This window comes from Melozone crissalis, unplaced genomic scaffold (genome assembly GCF_028551555.1).
Source record: "Melozone crissalis strain CALT ecotype California unplaced genomic scaffold, PUWL_Pcris_2 ptg000016l_1, whole genome shotgun sequence".
Lineage (NCBI taxonomy): Eukaryota > Metazoa > Chordata > Aves > Passeriformes > Passerellidae > Melozone > Melozone crissalis.
In genome coordinates this window covers 21199830-21223789 of record NW_026535794.1, presented here as the reverse complement: position 1 = coordinate 21223789, position 23960 = coordinate 21199830, and the positions used below count along the sequence as shown (strand labels likewise).

General features: G+C 39.1%; 1 protein-coding gene across 2 annotated transcripts in view; it reads right to left on the bottom strand.

The window, feature by feature from the left end:
- The window catches only part of TRDMT1 (tRNA aspartic acid methyltransferase 1), a 28866-nt gene extending 17401 nt beyond the window's left edge, over positions 1-11465 (bottom strand). The window contains exons 1-4 of one of the 2 annotated variants that reach the window (XM_054274257.1): positions 11395-11465; positions 3339-3448; positions 1636-1712; positions 80-151 (exon numbers count right to left, since the gene is read on the bottom strand). In XM_054274257.1, coding sequence (XP_054130232.1) covers positions 80-151; positions 1636-1712; positions 3339-3448; positions 11395-11458 — 323 coding nt within the window. In that variant the 5' untranslated portion in view covers positions 11459-11465. Of the gene's footprint in view, positions 1-79; positions 152-1635; positions 1713-3338; positions 3449-11394 lie in introns of those variants that run through there. The other variant, XM_054274258.1, reaches the window with a different exon arrangement.
- Positions 11466-23960: the final 12495 nt, after the last annotated feature.

The following is a 23960-nucleotide window of genomic DNA, read 5'->3' as shown; positions in this document are numbered from 1 at the left end:
CTGAAATAGAGAAGACCTAGTTACAACAAAGCCTATTTACAAAAGGGGCTTTACCATGGAGGTAGAAGTTCATTTATACCTTGGGAGAATATCAAGGATATAGAGAAAGCTCTTGGTCCGTGGGTCAGACACGTCACCTTGCAGGCCAGTTCTAAGAAAGAATAAAGAAATGCCGGTGTATTACTCACTGACATTTGAGTTACATTTTTCTACAGAATGCTGGCACTTTGCTTTGAGTTTTGAAAGAGAATTCTGCAAAGGCATCACATACAGACAGGAGGACCTGCTCACAGAGGCAGTGTCCTGAGAGATGCTCTAAGGAATGAAAGTCTGCCCCTGGAATCCATCAGTTCACAGCAAAGTTAAAATTGAAGCATTCAGTAATGAAATCCACTCCTCAGTCTGCAAAGGCTTTAGCATTCTGGTCTTGTCCAGCAAAGCCTTTGAACATACTTGGCTCTGAATGAACAAAAAACCCCCACTGGGTTTCTGGGAATACCCTGCTACTTTGCACTGAATATATTAAATTATTTCTATGAATTAAAGCCTCATTGTTCACCATTTAGCAGGATGGAGCCCCACATGAATAACTTTGGAAGCAATTTTGTAACACTAAACTGGAAAGATTATGTAGGTTACAAAAATGATAATGATTCCAGGCCTGTGTTTCCCTAGTTTATACTTGTATTAACTCATAAAAAAAGAATCAAAGCTTTGTAGAAGAGCTTTAACATGTATCTAAATTAATCAATCAGTCATACACAGATTTTTCTTTTCATTATATTATAAAGAAAAAAAATCTGAAATATTTCCTATATACATCATAGGTTTGCAATTATTCATTTGTACAGATCAGCACCACTTTACAGGGATTTCTTTTCAGTCTTAGAACATTCAGTAAGATACACTTTCTTACACAATCATTATTATCACCATCAACAGATTTTTTTCATGAAGCTACTACTTTGCATGAGTGCAGTTACTAGAATCTTATCCCACTGGTCACTGCTGTCAAATGATTTAAATTACAAATTAATCTGACAAATAACATCTCAGTAAATTCAGTCCCTAATCAGCAAGATATTTCTCTTTATCATCCACAAAATCATTTCAAAGCCATTATCCTTCTGGTCTTGGCTAAAATAGAATTATTCTTCAGAATAAATTGTTTGTGTGCATTTGCAATTTTCAAAGTACAAATAAAATCAGATTATACTCTTAAGTCTCAGGCAGAACTCAGAAATTCCAATCCTCCTTCTGGGCTTGGCCCAGGAAAATATTAGATTGAAATCTAAAAGCAAAGGCAGGACTCCCAAACACTAAATTTTACTAACAGAAGAATAATACAGTTCACAAAATTGGTGCTGTAAGAAGCTTACTTAACTTAAACTGAATTAATACATACATATGCAAGAAATGTGATCAACAATTAAGATGCAAATTGCTGCATTTCTTTCACCTCAGTAAACACCATGGTGAACAGAGCTACAAAACATTTGCTTAAGAAGAGAAAGATCACAGATCACACACACAGTGTCACTATGTCTTGATAACATTTCTCCTTTGACCATATACAGTATAAAAGTGCAATATACAGCAATAACTGCATTTTTTTCCCAAGTGTGCTGTACCTACCTTGTAAAAGGCTGACAGGGAGGACTCATCAAAATCATATCAAAAGATAATTTGTCAAATTCTTTCAGTGTTATTCCCTGAAAACAGAAAAAAATAGAAGAATGTTAAGTGTTGTGAATTGTATGAAATTCCCAAGTTATCTTTCAGATCAAACGAGCCCTCTTACTTCCAGTATGCTTCATTTAGCAAAAAACTACCTAATCTCTCATTTGACCTAGTAATTTCAAAATCTTTCCTACCTTGGCAAACCACAAAACATAAATATCCATTCACTGCTCTTCATATGAAACAAAACACTAATAAGGTTAGCATCTATACATAATCTTGAGGTTTTTAGCTGCTCATTCTTTGAGGTGTGCAGTGGTTCTTTCAGCAGATACTCACCTGTTATTTCTCCTGAAAATAAAGTATCATTACTCAGATATGAAGTCTTTGTACATCAAAACAGTGTTCCCATACTCAAAATATGTGTAAAAACATCTAAGAAGAAAAGTAGCTCAAGTGTAAATATGATAATTTTTATGCATCCAAACTATGGGGTTTAGCTCTTAGGGGCTCACTGGCAATGCACCATATAAAGTTTATTTCACAGTTTTTCCCCTATACAAATTAGTCAAAGATATTGTATGGCTGTAATTCTCTACAAAGACAATCCTGCTTAGAAAGGAAAGAATTAGGTCTGTGGCAGGAATTAATTACACAGGTAGAAATTCCTCTAAACTAAGTTTTCAGCAACACTAGATCAACACATAAAGGGCCAGGAGGAAAGAAGGACAATGATCAAGTAACTATGACTTGGACCAAGAAATGACTCCTTACATATTCTGAGGGATACCTATACAGCAAATGTAATATAGCTACCCTCAAAAAGCTAGACAAAAGCTGCTGGTTTTATTCCATTATATTTGAAGAAGGTGTCACTGACTAATAATCTGCTCTTGTCTACTATAAAATGATACAGGCAAAGATTAATTTTCTTTTTCCATTATAAAACTATCACTTAGCCAGTTATTATTGAGTGCTGAATAAGCATTTAACCTTTAGCCACCTATTTAACTCTTACTTAAGCTGGTGTCTTAAAACAGACACAGTATCTATTACTGCCATGTTGTAAAACCATAAAAGAAGATTAAGAAGTATACAGTAATTTCTAACTCAATCCAAGCAAAACTCCATGCCTAGCTTGCCTCTCATCTATTAAAACAGACAACTTTAATCCAATTTTACTTAGTTATTTTACAAATAATTTGGCAAGTGACAGAATTCCTAAAACATTTTATCTATTGAGACAATTAAAAAAGATTCAAGAGTGTTCAGCTCAATAGATTTTGTTGTGTTTCTCAGAGCCCAACTATAACTTCAAAATAAAGGCATGCCCCCAAGTAATTTAATTAAAATTTTTCAAAGTACATGAAAATATTTTTTTAATCTAAAAATATGATTTTTGTCATTCTTTTACTGATGGTAAGCATTCCCCTTGTCATTTATATAACCTTTCTTCATGCAGAAGGCAAGACTTTCTGGAAAAGCCTGCAGTATGAAATCCCTCTTACTTCAACAAGCAAACAGTACAAGCCATCAGTTATTGCAAAACTGCTTTTTCATAATAATATTTCTGTTTCTTTTGTTATTAATAAAGGCAGTGAAAGCAACTCACATCTTACAAATGCAAGACCACAGTATAAAACCCCTTAATTACTCACCTCAATAGTCTTTGCCCATAATGGTGTGCTGGGAAAGTTGTGCTTATAAACATCATTGGCAAGAGTGTTCACATCAACAGCAGCTACAACTTCTGCATATGTGCAGCTTTCTAAAATTAAAAAAAAAATAATTTGAAAACTCTAGCATCTCTTTACTACTCTTAGAAAAATGTATTTGCTCAGCTGTGTTACAGCATCGCTAAAAAACAAAAGGCAAATTACACAATCAAATTCTGCTGTGCTGTCTTTGAAACTTTGTACAAAAAATATACTGTTTTTCTAATCATATGGGCAATACTGCTTTTCTTTATATATCCAAAAATGGAAGCTAAAGTAGATGTTGCAGGGTGCACCTCTGCAACATTTCCACCTCTGTGCAGGTCTCTGTGGTAGCAAGCTCCTGGCTACAGGAATCCTGAGTCAATCCTGCCAAGCCCCACTGCCACTGCCTTATCCTCTGACAACTTACAAGAAATAAGTGTGTTGTTTCAGAGGCGTACTACTTCTCATTATGAAAAAACAGCACCCATATATTTGATACATGTCTACTCTTCCAATAAAAATTTAAGCTGTCTGAAAAACATTTGTGCTTACATTTCAGTAAAGCCTTAGGCCTCAAACTCATCAGCTGCCTCCTTTGAGTTAAAGGTCCCAAAATACCAAACTTGGCAGCTTCTCCTCTCTTGGACAGAGGTGTTATTGAAGAGAGGACAGTGTAACAAACTCACAGCTAAAACCCTGAAATAAAAATACACTAAAAAGAATGTAAATAAACAACTGTTAATTTATAAAGTAAGAGAGCAATAGGTTCTACAGAAGCTAAAGAGATAAAAAGAGCAATGTTTACTCCATTGCTCATCATGGCACACTACTTGTTATTACTAAACACAATACCTTCACTGAGGCTTTTTATCCAAGAAGACGGGCTGTGGTCACTGTCACAGCTGCAGGCAGAGAAGTGACCCAACCTCCTGATACCCAAGATCAGTATCAACCACCAGGATATTTACATTATGGTCAGCATTACAAAGCATCACCTGAAACACAGGCAACTTTAAAAAAGCTTTTGTAGACCAAAAGAAACAAGGCAAATTAGCCACATGCCTTTGAATAATCTCACAATATGCTCAAGTAACACATTAACAAATGACCTTATGAGACACTGCATGAATTACTGCTAGTCAGCTAATTATTTACAGTTTGAGAGGATGAAAGCCCAACTGGGATGATCCCAGTGGACTTAATTTTGAATAATGCAGTTACCATCCATCTACTATCTTTCAGGTTTTCAAGGCTGTCTTAGCCAAAACTAAGATGAAAGAGAAATCTGGGTATTGAAAAGATTGTAGCAGACATTTTAACAAGGACCAGGCTGGTCCTTCCAGGTTTACTTGATGCAATCAAGGGCAAAAAGACAAGGTTTTTCACAAGATAAATACTTACAGACCATTAAGGGTCAGCATACAAATCACTGTTTGCCATTGCTGTCTTGACCTTTTGACCAGAAGTTGTAACTGAGAACTCAATACAGGTGTATGCACAGGGACAATAGCCTGACTATACCTGAGATTACAGAACAGGTAAGTTAACACTGACACCTAGCGTGAAAAGAAAGCTGGATGAGTATGTCAACTTAAAAACATGCTCAAGAACCAACACTTCCATCTTCCTAAATCAAAGCTGCAGCATCTAAGGACAAACTTCCAATACTGTTAGAGACCACTTTTCTCACTCACTCCTTCAGTTCTTAAAACACATTGCCCTAACAAGCTAACTCTTACTGTGTTTTCCAGGTACTGCAGAAGAAAAATGAAGTTAACAAAATCAAGACCCTCAAATTATTATCTAAATTAATACATAGTTTTAAAAGGGCAATGGGGAAGGCAAGCTGTGTGCTTTCTCTCAGAACTCATGATTCAAACACTTGTTTTTTTACTGCCATCCATTCAATATCCCTCTGCATGCCTACAAGAAAAACTAGCAACTGAGGACTTCACAGGCCCAAAAGCCTGGAGATTTGGAAGAGAACTCACAGCTAATAGTAACCTATTGAATCCCCTTGCAATACAATGTTCAGTCTAAAGCAGAGATGTAAACCAGCATAGAAAAAGGACAGGAACTTTTCCTGAAGTACTCCACCTGAGATCCCCTCTTCCTAATTCAAAGACCTGATAACTTTTTCAAAGCTTCTCCTCCATTTCATTTCAAAGTTGCAGCTCGCTTGGGAATTCCTGTTAGAGAACAGACTCCCTATAAAAGCTGATTAAGCATATTTGTGTGGAAATGCCCTGGAAACGCACGAAGGAGCTAGAGCAGACAAGCAGCTCTCACACATCCAACCTAACAAAGAAAAGCTTGTCTAAATTTCAAACAATGTCAAAATGCAACATTTTTAAAGAACTTCTCCTTTATGTCAAACTGTGATATTCTGCTTTTCTATAGCAATTACATTTACTACTTGAAAATTACTATAAGGAATGCATCATAAAAAAGCCTGAAAGCAGAATCTAAGAAAAACAGAATCAAGACTGTGTTTAACTATCCCCACTGACAAAAGGCACAAAACCAACTCAGGAATCGCTGACTTGGTGGGATGTTAAATCAACTCCCCAAAATACATAACAAAACTTCAATACAGAAACAGACACAGCTCTGGAGATTTTTTTTTTATCCCCCTCAAAGAAGTACATCCAATCTTCAAAACACAGATATTTCAGAGAATTATGACAATGCAGGAAACAGCATCATTTTATTCAGACTAAAGAAAAATAATACACATTTCCTAAGTGAAACTACCTGGCTGCTGGAATACATGATTTGCAGGATTCCTCAACACCAGTTTTTGAACTGACATTTTTCATTTCTGAGCAAGATGACATGGTTCAAATGGAAGCTACAGATATGGTGGAGGTGTTATGACTTATTTTTAGGCAGACTAGATTGTAATATTTTCTCTTGGCTGAAAGCAGGTGAAATCAAATTTGCATCATCATATTAGCAATGTACTGATTTCACACTTAAAGCTTCAAACCACTCGAACCCAGACAGTAGAAACTCTTTGACTGTTACTTAAACTGCCTAAAGAGGCAGCAATCAAACTTTGAGTCCCTGTTCTCTCCTTTATTGAACATACAATGCTTACAATCCCTTTCAGGTATGGAGTTGTCATTTTTGAGAGAAAGGGACACTGCTGTAAGGATTGGAAGGAGATGCATTCGAAACAAAGAAAGACAGGATGTGTGCATTAGCTTCTGATTTGAAACAGTAAACTCAAAGAGTGTCACCTTCAAATGCCAGAAATAAAATTTCTGACATTACAATATCTGTCCTTTTCCTCTTTAGAATTGATTCCTTTGTCACGTGTTTCTGCAGACCTTAAAATTAACATAGATCTGTTTATATTCACTACTGTAATTTGCAATAGAGCCATCAATGTCAACAGAACACATGAAATACACTGTGTTACAGCAAGGGCAGTTTGGTGGATTTCAGTATATTGGAAAATAGGAGTCAGAACAATTATCTTTTCTGACAGGTATATGGAAACAGATGGAAAAGGGAAGATTAGTCACAAGTTTTGTCAGTCCTGTTTCCTTTTAAAACAGAGAGCAAAGACTTAATTTCTGAGTGTCAGCTCTTGGCTGAAGTGATTAGCCTGACCTGTCCATGGCTACAGTGAACACAACCATCAGCAAACTTGATACTGGGGTCCTGCAAGATACCTAGCAACTCCTTTCACTGCTCTATTTGTAAAGGATTCAATCATGGTAAGCCATATAAACTTTATAAACTTACATTATGGCACAACTGGTACCATCCCATGCTACAAAGAGCTATATTTTGGGGAAGCATTAAATTGAGTTTAGGTGTAAAAACTCGCTCAAACCAGCAATACTTTTGTTTTGCATTGTGCTGAATGTCAAAGCCAGTTTTGTCTCCTCTGCCTCTCCTGGTGGGATAGCTTTGCCCAGTGTAAATACACACACCAGTTTACTGTGCTGTGCAACTCACAGAGCCAATCAAATAAAGTGAACGGACAATGCATAACAGAGAACAAGAGACAAAAGTTGTTACTCTGCAAATTGAAATATAACAATTGCAGAGGAAAAATATCATCAACTTCATCACTGCAAATTTATGGTATTTTTTAGAATATGTCCTTTAGTGTTTCGTGCAAGAGGACTTTTTTCAGGGACCTGGCAGATTACAAATGCTTGTGGCAGAGACATGGAACCCAGTTTTCATGGGAAAACTGCCTAAATTAATAAGCCAGTTTAGGTTTGTTTTAGTTGGGAAGGAGGAAGAGCAGGCTGTTTGTTTCATGGAAAGTTGCTAAGGAAATGAATATGTAGCCATAGATTTTCTAAAAATAAAACACTATTTTTCACTGCAGAAACTCTGCACTTTATAAAGAACAAATTCACTCACTCACACAAAAATTATCATAGATTTAGACATATTTGACTTAAACATCAAACTTTATAAATCCCAAAAGGCTTGGGTTACAGAGTGGGAAGAAGAAAGAAATACCCTTTCATCCCTTAGCTGTCTCAATCTTTCAAGAGTGTGAATATGAAGAGACTCCCTGATTTCTGACTTTAACTAAGCTCAACTTTACCATCTTTTGATGATATCTTTATCAAAAGATATAGATATCAAAAAGTCTTTGGTGTGAAAATATTATTATAAAGCATTCAAAATCTAAAACCAGAAATTCTACATGTGCTGATATATCTACAGCTAAAGTACCAACACAGAGCTAGACAATCCCCAGGATTTTTCTTCTTCAGCTTTAGACTGAAACCTTAGTTCAGTCTAAAAAGAATGTGATTCAACTATGAAACTATGTACTCAAAATTTCTATGTAATCTTTACAGAGAAACACAAGAGACTATAAACTTCCATCAATATGTGAAAATGCAATTATTTTTTCCTGTAGACAAAGACAATCTCAAAACCAACTGCATTCTATTTGGTGCCAAATGCATTCTGCATTAATTACAACTGCCAAAACAACAACCATCTTCATCCTGCAAGCTATCCTATTGCAAGTTTTGAAAGATCACAGCCAAGAAGGGCATCAAGGTACAAAAGGAGGCATCAGATCTCCTGAGAAATACCTATTTGCCAATTGAAACACTGGCAATTTCACAGAAAAGCTGGACCAGCCGAGTTAACCATAATTGACCCATGACATGGCCAGGAACTAGCCTGCAAGAATTGCAGAATCCCTTTTGTAGAAAAAGGCTTTCCCAGGATGCTGCCACTGAAATACCACATGCTCCCTCTGTTTTCTACATCTTCCTACTATTTTTCTTTGCTTATAGAATCACTAGAAACCATACTAAGATAACATGTTATTATACATAATCCTCATCTGTTGTGCATCTGGCATATGGAAGCACTGGAACAATGGAGGCCTTTCTTTCAAACTTCATATTTATATAGAAAAAAAAACCCACAACCCTTCTAATATTTCTATACACAATTTAAAAGAAGATGCTGAACAATCTGCCACTGGCTAAATGGAGGACAGGATCAGAGACTTTTTCAAACAGCATGGTTTCATGTACACATATAGGTCAAAAACATATAAGAAACACATTATTAAAGTACTTACAGAGGAACATTCACTTCTTTTCTGTTTTATTTGCATGTAAAAGCAAACACTTCAATGCCCCTTCACTCTGTTCCTTCATAAACTGTGTAAGAAAACTGAATCCAGATGTCCAAAGGACATTAAAAACCAGTAGAAATTATCAAATGCCCAAGTATATCTCTGCTCCCAAATGAAATCCAGTTCATCAAAAACAGTTTTATATAATAACCTGTTATTAAATACTTACTGCAAATTTTTAGGACATCTTTTAATCAAATTGCCTGACTGTTACTTTTAATAAGACTCCAAACAAGATTTTCATTTAGAAGTGAATGGTTTGGACCTTTCCTGAGACAACACAACAAAAAAATGCTTATGGGATGAACTCCCATATGCTTCCCAGAAACATTAGCACCCAGACTGAAAAATATTATACCAACTGTAATGCAAATAGCTTTGTGTCTATCCACTTTGCAAATTTCAATTGGTACCTGACCATTTTGAACTAATTAGGGACATTTACACAATTCATAAACTAAATGTCCTTACTTACAGTCCCTTTATCTGCTTTGGCTGATACCACTACAGAAAAATCTCAGTCTCACTGTTCATACCTACCGAAATTTCTTCAGTCAAATGCAAACCCACAAGAACAGAAATTACATGAGACTGACACTGAATCAGTTGTGTTCAGCAAGTCCAGAAACAGAAAACATGGAAGTAAATTCACCTTTTCAGGAAATAATACAAGGGGTTTGGTTAAGTCCTTCAGTCTCCAAACCACATCATTAGGTGACATGATTTCAAGGCTTCATATTTGTAGCAACTATCCACTGGGGCATCACTAATTCTGTGTATCTTTTGGATAAAAGTTGACAATCTTCTGATAATCTAATGAGGCATTCCAAACACTCCCACCCTTTAAGTATTTACTGAGTTGCAAGTGATGTTTTCACAGGTGGAAACTCACAGGACATCACATCTAGCATTATAATTTACTAAACATTGCAGCACACTACTGAACTGCCCCAAGACATCCATTATTATGGCAAGAACACAGCTAGATAATTCAGTAAAGAGTGAAGGAAGCATGGTGTAGGCTAACTTTCAGGAACCAGTCCACTTTCTATGGAAATATGGAAATTGTCTACAATACAACATGGGTAGCTTGCCATCACTTCAGGAATCTGGTTACCAGAAAAGGAGCATATTACCATTAGTGTGTATACTACACACAAGGCATAAAACTCTATTTTTACTCTACAAAAACTCAAAAATGTGCAGTTCCAGACAAAGCTATACTTGCCTCTTAATATTCTAAGAATGTCTCTGGAAATAAGGAAGATACATCCTCAAAACAAGTGGTTAGGAACCATGTAGGAACCTATTTTGTTGTGTATTTGTAAATAATAAATACATTAAAATATATGTTATATATATATGTTCATAAATAAAGCACTTAGACACATTCAAGCAAAAACAGGATAGTAGGAAAAATGCCACTCTGACAACTCTGAGTGTGTTTTAGGTAAATAAATGATGCTAAACAGATTTCACACTGTAAGCATAGTCTTAATATTTCATAGCTCCCTGGAAAAATAGCAAGATAAGGCAAGTTTCCACCTGATGTTTTTATGACAATGCTGTCTGCAAATGCTCCTGAAGACTGAAAGATGTGAAGCATTGTAGTTACAGTTAAAATTATTATGGTGATTATCATAAGTTATACTAATGTGTGTTGAAACATGGATTCAAAGTAATAAGGTCCAGAGTACTTTACAACAGAAATCAATAGCCCAAACTCAATTTTTAATTTGGGGAAGCCAATTCACCGAGAGTCAACAGGACCTGTTGAAGGTCACCCAGGCTGTGCCTCAACCATTCAGCAAATTGAGCTCCAGGGTTCCTTGTGCCTGATCAAAAACTCACCTGGGAACATGGGCTGGTGTGAACCCTCTGTACCAGCTCAAATTCCACATTTAATTTTCATGTTCATGAAACGTTACACCAGCCTCAGATGGTCAGGGTCTCTCATACTGGAGCATGGCTCAGCTGTTCACCTAACTATGGGCTAGGAAGCCAAGTCCACGTGGATGCCAGTGGGAAACCCTGGCTCGTGGTTATCATCCTGGGCATCCCAGTGATCCCCATCCCCCCTGCAGCAGGGGCGCCTCTGTATTACACACACACATAACAACAAACACAAAATCACGGCCTCTCCAGAAGCGGCTGCCTGGGCCCAACAAGGAACAGAGATCCCTAATTTCTGTCCCAACGTGCTCCTGGTGCCACACGCCGGGCTGGCGAAGGGGCTGTGGGAGAAAAGAGGCCACCTTCGCCCGCCCCATCGAGAAGAGGGGCAACCTGCATTGCCCGCCCTGGAGAAGCCGGAGCCCCGGAGGGCGGGGTGTCCCGGGCAGGGCGGGCAGCACGGAGCCCCGCGGGACGCGCCGGTACCTCTGAGGGCCTGGTGCATGCCCCCGATGCCGCTGTACAGCTCCAGCACCCGCAGCGCCGCCATGCTCGGCCCGCCGGCCCGCCCGGCGCCTCCCCGAGCGCCGCCCGCCCGTTCCGCCGCTCTTTCGTTCCCCCCGGCCTGCGCCGCCCCGGAGCGGCGGCGGCGGCTTGGCCTTGGTGGTTGCTCGGGGAACCACGGGCGGGATCGGCCCCGCAGGACGAGGCCGCCCCCGGCTCAGCCGGCCCTGCCGCCCCCTGAGGTGTCCGTGGGGCGGCTCCGCCACCTGCGCCCTCCTGGCAGTGAAGGGGCGGGACAGGCACCCGCTGCCCGCCATGACCCCCTTGGGGCTTGGTCAGGCCAAGCCGGTGCGGGCGGCTCAGGGACAGAGTGGCAGTGCGGGGTGGCAGCGGGGCTGCTCCTCGTGAGGGCGGACATGTGTGCGGGGCTGCTCCTCATGAGGGGGGACACGTGTGCGGAGCTGCCCCTCATGAGGGGGGACGTGTGCGGGCCCGTTTTCGAGAAGCCCTTTCAAAGGCCGCACAGGAAAGAAGGAAATAACTGATGAAACTGCTCTTATTCGCCCCAACGCTTCTTGCTAAACTGAGAAGGAAACGACTACTCAATGACACTGTTGCCCCATAAAGTATCCGCTTTTTAAAGAAATAGTTTATGTACGTATATATATATATGTGTGTGTGTGTGTGTGTGTGGTGTGTGCACATGCATATGTATATATATACTTATATATATATACATGTGTATATAAGTATATATTTATAATTCTTTTATATATAAGTATTTTATATATATATATACACTCTGGTTTATATATATTTATACATATGCGTGTGGTGTGTGCACACGCATATGTATATATAGATATATATATATATAAACCAGAGTAAATACGTCACAGACTGTTACATGGGTTACCCACCACAGTCAAGCAGACATTCACCTACGCCTCAGTTTGCAGATTCAGATTGTAAAGTGAAGATGAAACATTAAAAAAAAATTTAAAAATCACCCAAACCAAACCTGAACATGTTTCTCAACTAGTTTCTTGATTTAATTATATTGTTGTAAGAAACCTGTCAAAAACAAGGTGGGTTTAAGGAGTAGTTCTTTTTTCCTTACAAGCTGTCTCATACAGCATGTCATAGTAGCTCCCACCTCTTGACTTAAAGTGGGGGAAGAATTTTTAGCTGAAACTGGAGGGCAAAAAGAGGTAAATCTGCTGCCTTTCAATGCACTCCTTCAAAATACAGGATGCATGACCTGGGGAAAACAGTGGAATTAGAAACAAAATTTCAAAGTAAAAATATCAGTCCTTGCCAGTTTTTTCAAAACAGTGCTGTCATTCACCTGTCATTCATGTGTGGATCTTCATTATCAGAGTCTGGGGCTGCTGCTTTATTTGTCAAACATGGAAGGTGACAAAAACAAGAAGTCCAAGTCTGTCACACAAAAGGAAGGGCAGCAGCTGAGACACCAGAGGAGAGCAGCAGGCATTGCAACCAGCTGCATGCAGGTTTCCTGCATTGGAGGTTGATGGAGAACTGAGAAAATGAAATTGCATGGCGCAACAAAACTAGAAATGTGCTTGCTGGAGAAATGAGTCATGGGACAAAGATGCTGAAGGCCCCGAAGAAAACTGATCAAGATGATGAAGATGGGTTACAAAGAGCAAGGTTGTTATCAGCTAAGAAGACACACTTTAGTAGAACCCCTTCAAAATATAGATGCAAGATGAAAATTTTAAAAAAAAGCAACTTTTAGACTATTGAAATCAGTAAAGCTGATGAATGAGTTTGAGTTTCTTGTTTTACTATTCCCATAAGCTACAGATGACAGCAATGCCAGGTACTGTGAGGAGTGAGAGCTGTAGTCAGCCACAAACAGTTCGTGTATTTGGAGCTGCCCAGTACCTGGAGTGATTAATACCAGACAGGAAGACAGGGCTGAGACCTGCTTTTCCTTCTCCTTTCCCTGACTCCAAGGTATTTTTGCCATTCATACATAGGAAAAGTGGAGTCAGATGGAAAAAGCAGCAGAGATGTCTCTGCAGTGCTGGTTGGTGGCAGTAGAATATTCCCAGCTCAGGGGAAATCCTCCACCTACTTCCTCTTCCAGTGTAGTAAACTGGAGAATATGATCAACATGCCTCCACTCTGGCAACAAAGAAATTAATAAACTAGATTGGGATTTTATTGGCTTCCTCTTGTAAAGAATGGAAAACACCAAAACTTCCCTAGTGCTCATTTTTTAACAACTGGCAGCAGTCACATTTATAATTCTGTATAACTGTGTCTGCCCTAACCTGGTTCTCTTTATTAATTGACAGCTGCAAAAAAACCCCAAAATGAACAAAATGAAAACAGGGAATCTGGAAACAGTTACTTATAGTGTTCTTCACTTTAAAAATGTAAAGTCAACATAATAATAACCATACTTTCTGGATCCAAACTTAGATAATAGTATTTAAGGCATGCTGCTTGTTTCAGACAGGAGCAATGGCTCAGAAGTGCTGAGATCCATGGCCACTCAGATCTTGCTTCTCAGAGGAAAACCCGGAATGATGGCAGAGAGAGGGTGAGCCCTGTGAAAGCAATTGTTCATACTTCACTCAGAAAATCTTGCTAATATGTGCTATCATTGTCATGGGGTGAGCTAAATGTTGCTCAAAGTTTATCTTGTGACCCCAAAGCAGCCACATGTCTGCAAAATTTCCCAATTGGATCTCTGACTTACTGAAATTTGGGTATTGTGGCAGCTCCTTTTTACTCTTCTCCATGCATATAGGATGGATAGGATTCCTGTAAAAGTCCATGAACATTAAATTTTATTAACTGAGGAGATTAATAGCAGAGTTGAAGTCCAAAGTCCAACTCTGGACTCTCCATTTTTTAGGACACAAGTATGGGCTGTTTCATGTATCAATTATGGCTCCACAATGTAGTTGGCTTTAAATAAGAAATGAAAGGCTTTTCTAAAATTATGCTAATTTGTTCTAAATGGGCACATCTACAGAACTATGATAATGCATTGATGAAACAGCTATTTGCTTGACTCTAATATATTTATAGAAAAATATATTTTAAGCAAACTGATCTTTTAATGGTATTTTTAAAGTTATTGACATAAGCATGTGATATCTGCATTTTCACTGAGACAGCTTTGAAAACTCCTGCCTCCTACCAACTAGCATCATTTCCTCAATGCAGAAGTTTCTGGAGTTTGCCCACATCTCTGATGAGTGGTATGATACAGATAACCATGCCAGGTCTGAAATTGTTGCCTTGGTAATACAACAAATATGTAGTGAAACAGCTACATGTGGTTAGAGAACAAGAAACCACAACCACTGCAGTATTTTCTCTTCTTAAAATGCTTTAGAATTGTTAAAAATGTTACAATTAGCAATCAAGAACAAGAACAATAACATCACAGGAACACACCCCCTTCTCTAAGATTCTGCATTGTACTTGGCAACTGAAAAACAAAATTACAAAATATGACTGGACCATGTAATCCTGCCCTCAAAGTGAGAAGAAAAGATTTTCACTGCTCTGTTTCTCTAATTCAAAAAATGCACACAAAACTCGATAAGCAGTTACATGTGAGTCTTCTCCCTGGCCTCCTCTTTACAGCAGAGCAGAGCCAGCAGGGCCTCTGCTCACCCCCAGCTGTGACAGGAGGCTGCCAGTCTGCAGTGCCTGTCACTGGGCTGTGTCCAGGCCATGAATGTAACCCCTGGGTGATGAAAGGTAGTGGACTTGAAGCTGGGAAGTTTTTGTGAGCATTTTCTCTATATTAAAAAAATGGAGAGAGAATAGGGAAAACCTCCCTCTTCTTGTACACTGCATGTTTAAAAGTGCCTTCACAGTAATCAGCCAAAACTTCATACAAGCAAATATCAATGTTGATGGCTGAATAACAAAAAATGCTTCTTTTTTCCAAAGGTCCAGTATAACGTACTAAACACCCAAGTGAGGATCAGGAAGAGCATATGAACATCTCTGCTGTCTGGAAGCTCATATTCTGGGTCAGAAATCATTGTGGCCAGGAAAGAATGTGAGGCATGTCATACCCTTGCAATGCAACCAGTGAATTGAAAAAAATCCCTCAGAGCATATGGCATCAATTATTGCTTCCATAACCATTGGCCCAGCAGGTTACTAATAAAACTGAAAACCTTTTGCAGTGTATCAAAGTCAATCTTTATCGGATGTTCTGTTTCAGAAGGGTATTTATCAGAGCTGATTTCTGCTGAAGTGCTGCTCAGTAAAAGTAGCTGTCAGCCACAGAGGCGGTGCTTCCAGGAAGCGGCTGGGCTGTGCCAGTACGGCTAAGGAAGCCTATGATTTTCATTTATAATGCCACACATCTGCAAGACTAGAAGAGAAAACCACATCAAACCAAGTTTGTCATTTTCTAAGAACTCTATACCAGGAAAATTTACGTAGCTGAAATTATTTGGAAGAGTGATCAGACACAAACATTTTTAACCGTTTGCTTTTCAAATATAATAATAGCTCGATTTCAGGATTTGATTTTCAGGTTTTGGGGCTAGGTATATACTCTGTAGGGAGTAAGGAATAAAAAGACATTGCTTCTCTAATTAAATCTTTACTTTTCTGGTTTAAATACATTTAAATCTAAATAAATCTGGCTTGTTTGTTACATTTGGCCTGCAGTGGTTACTCAGGCTCGATGAGAGGCATATGTTTACATTATGTTATTGACTTTCTTGAACTTACACATTCCAGTGCTTGACCAAAAAAAATCATATAAAAAACTATATATTCACTGGATTGAACAAAACAGACTCAGAGCTCTTTAAGGCCCCTGCAGTCAGGCAAAAGATTGCTGGTGCAATGAATACATTTTGACTGAGACCTTTGAAGGGCGACAGCAGGCACGGAGCCAGGCATTTGTTAAGGGGGATCAGTTCAGGATGAGGTAATGGTGTGGGAGATCCCAGCTCCCTTGCAAGGGCAGGAGGAAATGATGTGATGCCTGCTGCTCTCTCAAAGGGAGGGGAGGGGAGGTGGGGGAAAGAAAGGAAGTGCAGCCAGTGAGCCTGGATATGCCTCTTCACTTCTTGCTTAAGGCAAGAATTTTCACCTCCGGTATCCCTGTATGATTTGCACAACTTATACTGTGCAAACTGAAAAAGACTTGTAGCTGTATGTCGGTGTTGGTCACACCTTCTGATCACAAGGCCATCTGGTACCACCTACAGCTTTTGTAGACTGCAATTTTGTCTTTTAAAGAGTTCAGCCCCTGCCCAAACTGTTGGTTTTTTTCTTATTCAGTCCAAGTGGTGAGTTTAATCTCTGACTACGAGTAGCATTATTTAGCATGGGAAATGAGATCTGCCATGGTGGTAGGATTTCAGCAGAAGGGTATTTTCTCCAGAGAGAAAGAAAATCTTTTATGCAGCCATAGCAGAGCTGTAACTGTGGCCCTCCTGAGTGACCTTCAGATTAGATTAAATCAAAATTGTATACAGTGAGTACTGTAAGATCTGCCCAAGAAGCCGAGCACTTGGTGCCTAGGCAGCACAGAGATGTCTTCCACCCTGGTTCTGTTGCAGGCATTTGCAAATGAGTAACTTTAAAGCTAATATACAACTATTTGATATCAGTTATGGATTGCAATTGCAAAAGTTATCGTACTTAAGATATTCTCTTTCTGGCATGGAAATGTCTACAGATATCTGTAAAACACACCAATATAATATCTACCCAAAAGGCTCTTGGAAAATAGTCTATAATAAAACAAGAGAGTTGAAGAAGTTGTGAGATTTTGTAAGGATAAACTGAAATAAAGGAAAAATTGAAAAGTTATTGTGAAAGAAATCTAGGAAAAATGTACTAGTGTAATTTTTGGCTGCTTTTGGGGCCTGTTCCCCTTTCCTCTTTGCCTGAACTAAGAACAAAAGCTTTAAGTTTCTCTAAAGTTGAAACAAATGTTTTTTTTAGAAAAAGGACTGTGAAATTTAAATGTTTTTTTTACCAAGACAGCTTGCAGAGAGAAGCCCCAAAAAGCCTAGCCTAAAAGGACCAAGAAAGCCTAAAATAGTTATTTCTGAAGAAATCTTCTTGCACAAGACATATGCCAGAACGGACTGGCAGTGTCAAAATTCAGCGGTAGGGAGTTAGGCTTACTAAAACTCCAGCAAATATGTTTCACATAAATCAACAGAAAAATACAATGGGAGATTGTTGGAATTGCCCATTGGGAACCCTACATGTTAGATGAAGTCCCTGAAGATGATTTTATCACAATTTTGGTGCCACGTCAGATGTAGCACTCATCTCCAACAGTATAGGACGCCGTTGTTCAAAACCTAACAATATTAAACTCAAGTAATTAATTAACTTAAACTGTGAATAATTCGCATTGTCATTGGCAGTCCAGGCTTCATGTATATTGTAGTACAATAGTATCGTGTCCTTCATCTGTGGGATAGCTCTCAAGATTCCTCTTGATATGACAGAAGTTGATTATTTTCAGAATACAACTGCAGGTCAGTGGCATTACCATATTCAGAGAAAACCATGCCTCTCCCTTTGAAATATCCTGACATCTGACCCGTATGTTTTTCCATCCTGATGTGCTGGACTTACATGGTAGGCCTGGTAAATTCTGTCGTGGAGTTTATAAAAATGCCTGATCCATGTCAAATAAACAGCTACAAACACTGGCAAAAGTCCAAGTTAGCAAAACTGAAACATCTACAAAGCTCCTGAATAGTTGTCAGGTCCTTTCTCCTGTCATCCTACACATACTCTCTTCTGCCTAGTATGTGTATTGGACCATATACAAGACCAAATTCCTAAGGAAAATTTCGGGTAGACAGTGAATTGTCTTTGTATTGGGACACTGTTCCATGTGAAAAGGTACGGACACCTCTACCCTTCCAGACATTTGCTCTCTTCCTTCTCCAGCCATATGCATCATCTCTTCTGTATTTAACTAAGTTTCCACTCAATTCCTTATGGCCCACAATATTTATGCACCTTAAATCATCTTCCCTCCTTAATCCCAACTAGACAGAGTATATTTATGCTTAAAACTTAGGCATAGAGCTGGCATGCAAAAACAGAATGTCTTTTTTGAAACTCAGTCTCCTCAGCTTTGGGGTGTGTGCAGCACCGCCTCTTCCCTTTGAAAGGAGCCAATTAATCCCAGAATGGCTAACACAATGTATGCTCAGTTTATGAGTCTCATTGGAACCCAGGATTTGGCACAAGAACTTGGACTGAGGAATCCACTAAAAACTTGGCCTTCAAGGAGCGAGTACTGCTCTGCTTGTCCTGGGCATCTCAAAGGAAGAATGGAACAATTGCTGCACGCAATTAACGATTCCATTGCTGTGTCCTGCCTCTTCCTCAGAAAGATCATCATTTCCTGGTATATCATGGCAAGAAAACATTATGCTATTTATGCTTTTTGTAAGTGATGGAAGTGGGGGAGAGAAAAGAATGAAATCACTTCTCATAATTAATTGTTTTTTGGCTAGAGGAGCTCTTTAAGCAGTTTGAGTTGAAAAAACTTGGCCAAAAAGAAGTAGTAAGTGTTTAACTGACAGGGTTCATTAATGGCATACAAGAATCACTTCTTTTAGATTTTCTCAAAGAGAGGATGGATGGATGGATGGATGGATGGATGGATGGATGGATGGATGGATGATTCATCCTTGAAAAAGTTTGCAACCTCAAAATTTAAAACAGTGAACCAAGACAGTGCTTCCCATTGTCATGTGACAAGTAACTGTTCAGCCACGCTGTTGACTTCTACCTGAACCAAGAGTTTGCTGCAGAAATTGCAACCTAGTGCTGAGCAAGGCCAGGATGGCCAGGTCAGCAGTGTGGCAAAGGAAAAAAAAAAGCTACACTATGTATTTTGCATAGATTCTCCTGAAAACTTGAGCTGCTTAATTTTTTCTGATATTTAAGTTAAATAGTCCTTACGAAGTGCCTATCATGATCCTTGAACAATTTCTTGGTCTTTCACAATATACAAATTTCATTAAACAAGGATGTGGAGACATAAAATTTCAAATTATCTGTTTTGGGGCACCCAAAATCAAGACTGAGAGACTTTGTGTATTCTAAAAATTTGTTCTGCCTAAAGAGTTGACCATTGAGCCTTAAGCCATGCCAAACCTTTTCTCAGTTTGGAAAATCTCATTCTATATGTCCCAGTCATTCCTGTATTGCTGCCATTCAGCAGTCAGTGCTATTGCTGTTAAATGAAGTGAGACAGGGTTTTGGGGTTTTTTTATTTTTTAAAGAATAGATTATATAAATTGCTATCCTTGTGATAGAGCTTAAAAACTTCTCCTCTGTTCCTAGAGGTGTGCATGGTGTTTGATACAACCTCAAGGCACAGGACTGTAGTAGCTTTGAAAATGAGCACCTGATTTGGTACAAAAAATGTCCTATTTTGATACAAAAAACTTCCTATTCTGGCAATTAGAAACCATAGTAGAGAGACACCTCATGCATGACAATAATAATTCTTTGGAAATGTAAATTGTGCGACAGGGTGCCTTGACTCATGTTCAAATCACTTCCTTAATGATGAAACCCCTGCCAGTTTCATATAGTTCATATACATTAAAATAGAATATTTCAGACAGACTTGGTTAGTTTTGAGTATATAACCTAGTCATTTACTTGGAAAAATCAGCAGCTAGTCATACCAATTTGATATGCTTTGCAACGCTGGCAATGACAATAGGCAACATACTTTTAAAAATAAATTTCATAAAAGAATTTGCCAGTTTCTTTATCAAGACAAAAATTAGTCAAGGAAGTTACTCACAAGGGGAGAATTCAATGCTGAAACAGATGTTCTGGTAATAATTCAGAAATCCAAATCAGCTTCTCCTAGTCAGAATGCAGGGAGATGCATTATAAGAGTTCAGAAAAACCATCACTTCCCTGGATGCACTGGCCTTTCTTGGGGGTTCCTCCTTACACTTGGCTCTCAGCTAAAGGGAGAGACTTCTCCCAGCTGAAGATTACAGCCAGAATCCCTTTGTTTCTCAAACAGGGACCTTTCTGTTTTCAAAATTATAGCAGTCTTTGTGGTTTTAGGCCATGGCTGAAGGTGTTCTTAGACAGTGAAAGCCACAGCAGTCACTGAAGTGATAGGCCACAGCATTTACTCTGACTGAGCACTACAGAGTGTTCCTCTGGTTCAATTGTCTGTAGGGTGTTAAGGGGCTTTTATTTCCTCATGTTAAAATGTGTCCCTATTGCCCAGAGTTTGTTTGATAGTCATGGTGCAGGGGATGTGTGAAGGAATGCCTCTACAGCCCCATGCATGCCTGGGCTTATGGCTACTGTATGGTACTGACACAAAAATTATTGTATTTGCACGGCAGGATGTTTTTTCATGGGTATTTAATCTCTATGTGCCTTTCTACACCTCCTGGAAGCAGAAACTTTAGAAAAAGAGCATAAATCTGATTAAGAAAAGCATTCACATCTGTTTAGTCCAGGTTTATGTAACTGGAAAGCACATTCAATATTTGGATAAAATTACTCTCGTTTCTTACTGTTTAAATTAAATGGTGAATAAAAAAAAAAAAAGTAAGTGAATTCTAGGCTTTTCAATTATGTTTTCAGACCAGATATTTTTGCAAGGAAATAATAGAAATTCTGTTATATGGACTTTTTAATTTTTAGTATAACCAATATGTAGTATAAAGCCATTCAGGCCCTCGTACCTTTTCTCTATTCATATCTACTTTTCCCATTAATGAAAGTTGCACAAAATACAGGTGTCTTTTTTTGCTAAATTTCTAGGATTTGATTCTGTATTTCATTCTTGGCAGTAAGCCAATAATAATTATCTGTGGGGAAAAAAAGGCTGCAAAAAAAAGGCATAAAAGAAAATTTCAGTCTGAACTGAAACTGTTTGTATTTTCAAGAGTGCCATTACCTCTGATCTACTTCTGTAGAGGTGATGTTGTGGGCTGACCAGGCAGCTGCATGACTGCACACTGGAATTGCAAGGGAAGGCATTGCAGTAAACAGCACAGATGACAACCAGTAGTTTATGAATAATCCCCAACGTGGTGCTGAGTGATGCTCTTAGCTGTCTGTTCTTCATGTCAGAAATGGTCAGGATCTCCATCAGCCACCGCCTCTGAGAGTCCCATAGCATTTTCCATGAAACTAGACATTACTGTGATTCCATTTCCATTCAAAGTACACTCTTCATGATGTTTATGGCTACACTGAGACAGCCTCTTCTGAGAAGGACAGGAAAGATCTTTTTATTTCAAGGGAACACATTTTAATCCCCTTGGGGGTTTGCAATGCAAATGTGTTTTAAATTTATTACAGTTTACAAGAAACATACAGCTTCTTCCATTCGTGCATCTTTATAAGTGCCAACCAGTAAAAGGCACTTAAAGGTTTACTGTAGTCCCAACAGCCAACAATATCTGAACATTTCATGGTGAGACACAGAAATGAGGCAGGTGGCCAAGAGCACATATGGCAGCAGTGACATAAACATATGGAAATTACACTCGAAACATGAATTGGGTGGTCATATTTACTAAAACAAATACCTTTATTTTAGGGGCAAAGCATTTTCTCAATGGGGATGATTCTTGCATATGTGTGCCATTGAAGATTTTGTGAAGTATAAGTTGTGCTCTGTTAGGAAAAACAGACGGGGCACCAGCACACCTTTAAAAAACAACAGTCTACCAAAGCTATCAGTATTTCTGAGTACAGCATCTTAAATCCATGAGATTGTTGGTTATGTGCTGTTTTGCTTTTTGCCTACTCACAGAATGAGTATGTACTTCTGTGCCAGGGTTCTCAAAGGCTTACAGCTCAAACTTGATGGCTTAAATAGAGCTCTGAGAGGACTGGGCAGCACAACAGCATCCAGGCTGGGCTTTGGGAACCCTTAGCCTCAGGAATGCTGTGTGACCTCTGCCTCTTATTCAGTGGGTGAATGGAATGAGCTGTAGCCCAGGACTTATACTGCAAGCACTTCAGTGGCTCAACCTTGTCAGCTTCCTTTGCTTGACTAAGCTCCAGTGAACAAAAGAAATTAAAACCTCAAGGACTTACTTTTAGATACAAATTGCATTCCTGCACTTCTGGTTGCCAACAGAATGAAAGCAAAGCAGAATTTCTTTCAAATAAACAAGATCTTTAATAAAATATATAGTTCACTTTCTTCATTGTAAAGTACACTACCTGAAATACAATAGTTGACTACTGTGAAATGGGGTGTGAAGATTACCTTTTTCTCTACCCACTGTTCATGTTCAAGTTTATCAGAGCTTCCAGTGAAGAGATTTCTTCCTGCAGGACTGCAAGCTAAAAAGAATCAAAAATCAATGGTAGTTTTGCATCCCCTAAGTGCTGAAGCAATACATTACAGATAATATGTCTACAATGTATCATTCACTTCCTGTGGCAGAGAGAAAAAAGTATGTCCCTTACCTGATGCATCAGTGCAGAATTTCAGAATGTGAATCGTGCTTTGGCCACTCAAGCTTAAAGTTATCTAAAAGGCAGAGATTCTGTCATCTTCCTTAAGCAACCTCTGCATTCATGCTGGAACAATCTGCTGCTACTCAAAGTTTTTCTCTGTTAACTTTTATTCCATTGCTACTGCCCTGTACTACCTACATCACTCTTTTCCATTGCTGGTAGTCCTGTTTTGATAGTAAAATTGCTCTGAAAACACTGGGATTTTTGTCTGGCCTTTTATTTTACACATATTTGTATGTATTTGCAGATCGTAGTTAATGAACAATTATCATGTGGCCAGATGCTCTCCTAAGACTCTGACCATATGCCTACCAAAATTAATAGCAAAGTCTGTTTGGTACAGAAGTGGAGAAACAAACCTTTGTTAAAATCAAGCCTGCTACTGCCCTAGTTATTTTCCGGGAGCAAGATCCTGGATGCAGCAATTTCAATAATGCACTGTCCACACAAAAAAACCCCTAAATTATTCCTGGGATCATTGGTACAATAATGCCTTAGGCATGTAACTGCTTACCGAGCTACAAGGAAAACATATTTAACCTGGAAAGTTCATTCTTAATCATAGGAGCTGAGATTGCTATCATGGGAGGCAGCTAAAGAAAACACATACATTATTTTCTGGCTTATTTTGAACACTTGGCAGCCCTTTGTGAGTAGTTAGCATAATTTTTCCCCGATCTTACTCTTTGGAAAACTCAAAAGGAAAGGGAAGGTTCTTAGAAAAATACTAGATAAACATACATCATACCTATAGAGGGGTTTTAATAAATTATTCGGAGTATTTTGCCAGGCCTGTGACATTAAACTTGCCAGCTCCTTCTTGCAGCCACCACGCTCACTCTGGAGGGGGACAAGGAGATAAGAGGGGAAACCCAGCGCCCATTTCCGCGACGCCGAAGATGCCGCCGCTGTCAGCCCGTGCTACCGGGGCGCGCCGTGCCGGGGTTCCCCGCGCCCGCCGTGTGGGACACCGCCCTGCCACGTCCCGCAGCCCCGGCGGAAACTCGCCAGCCCCTGGGGAC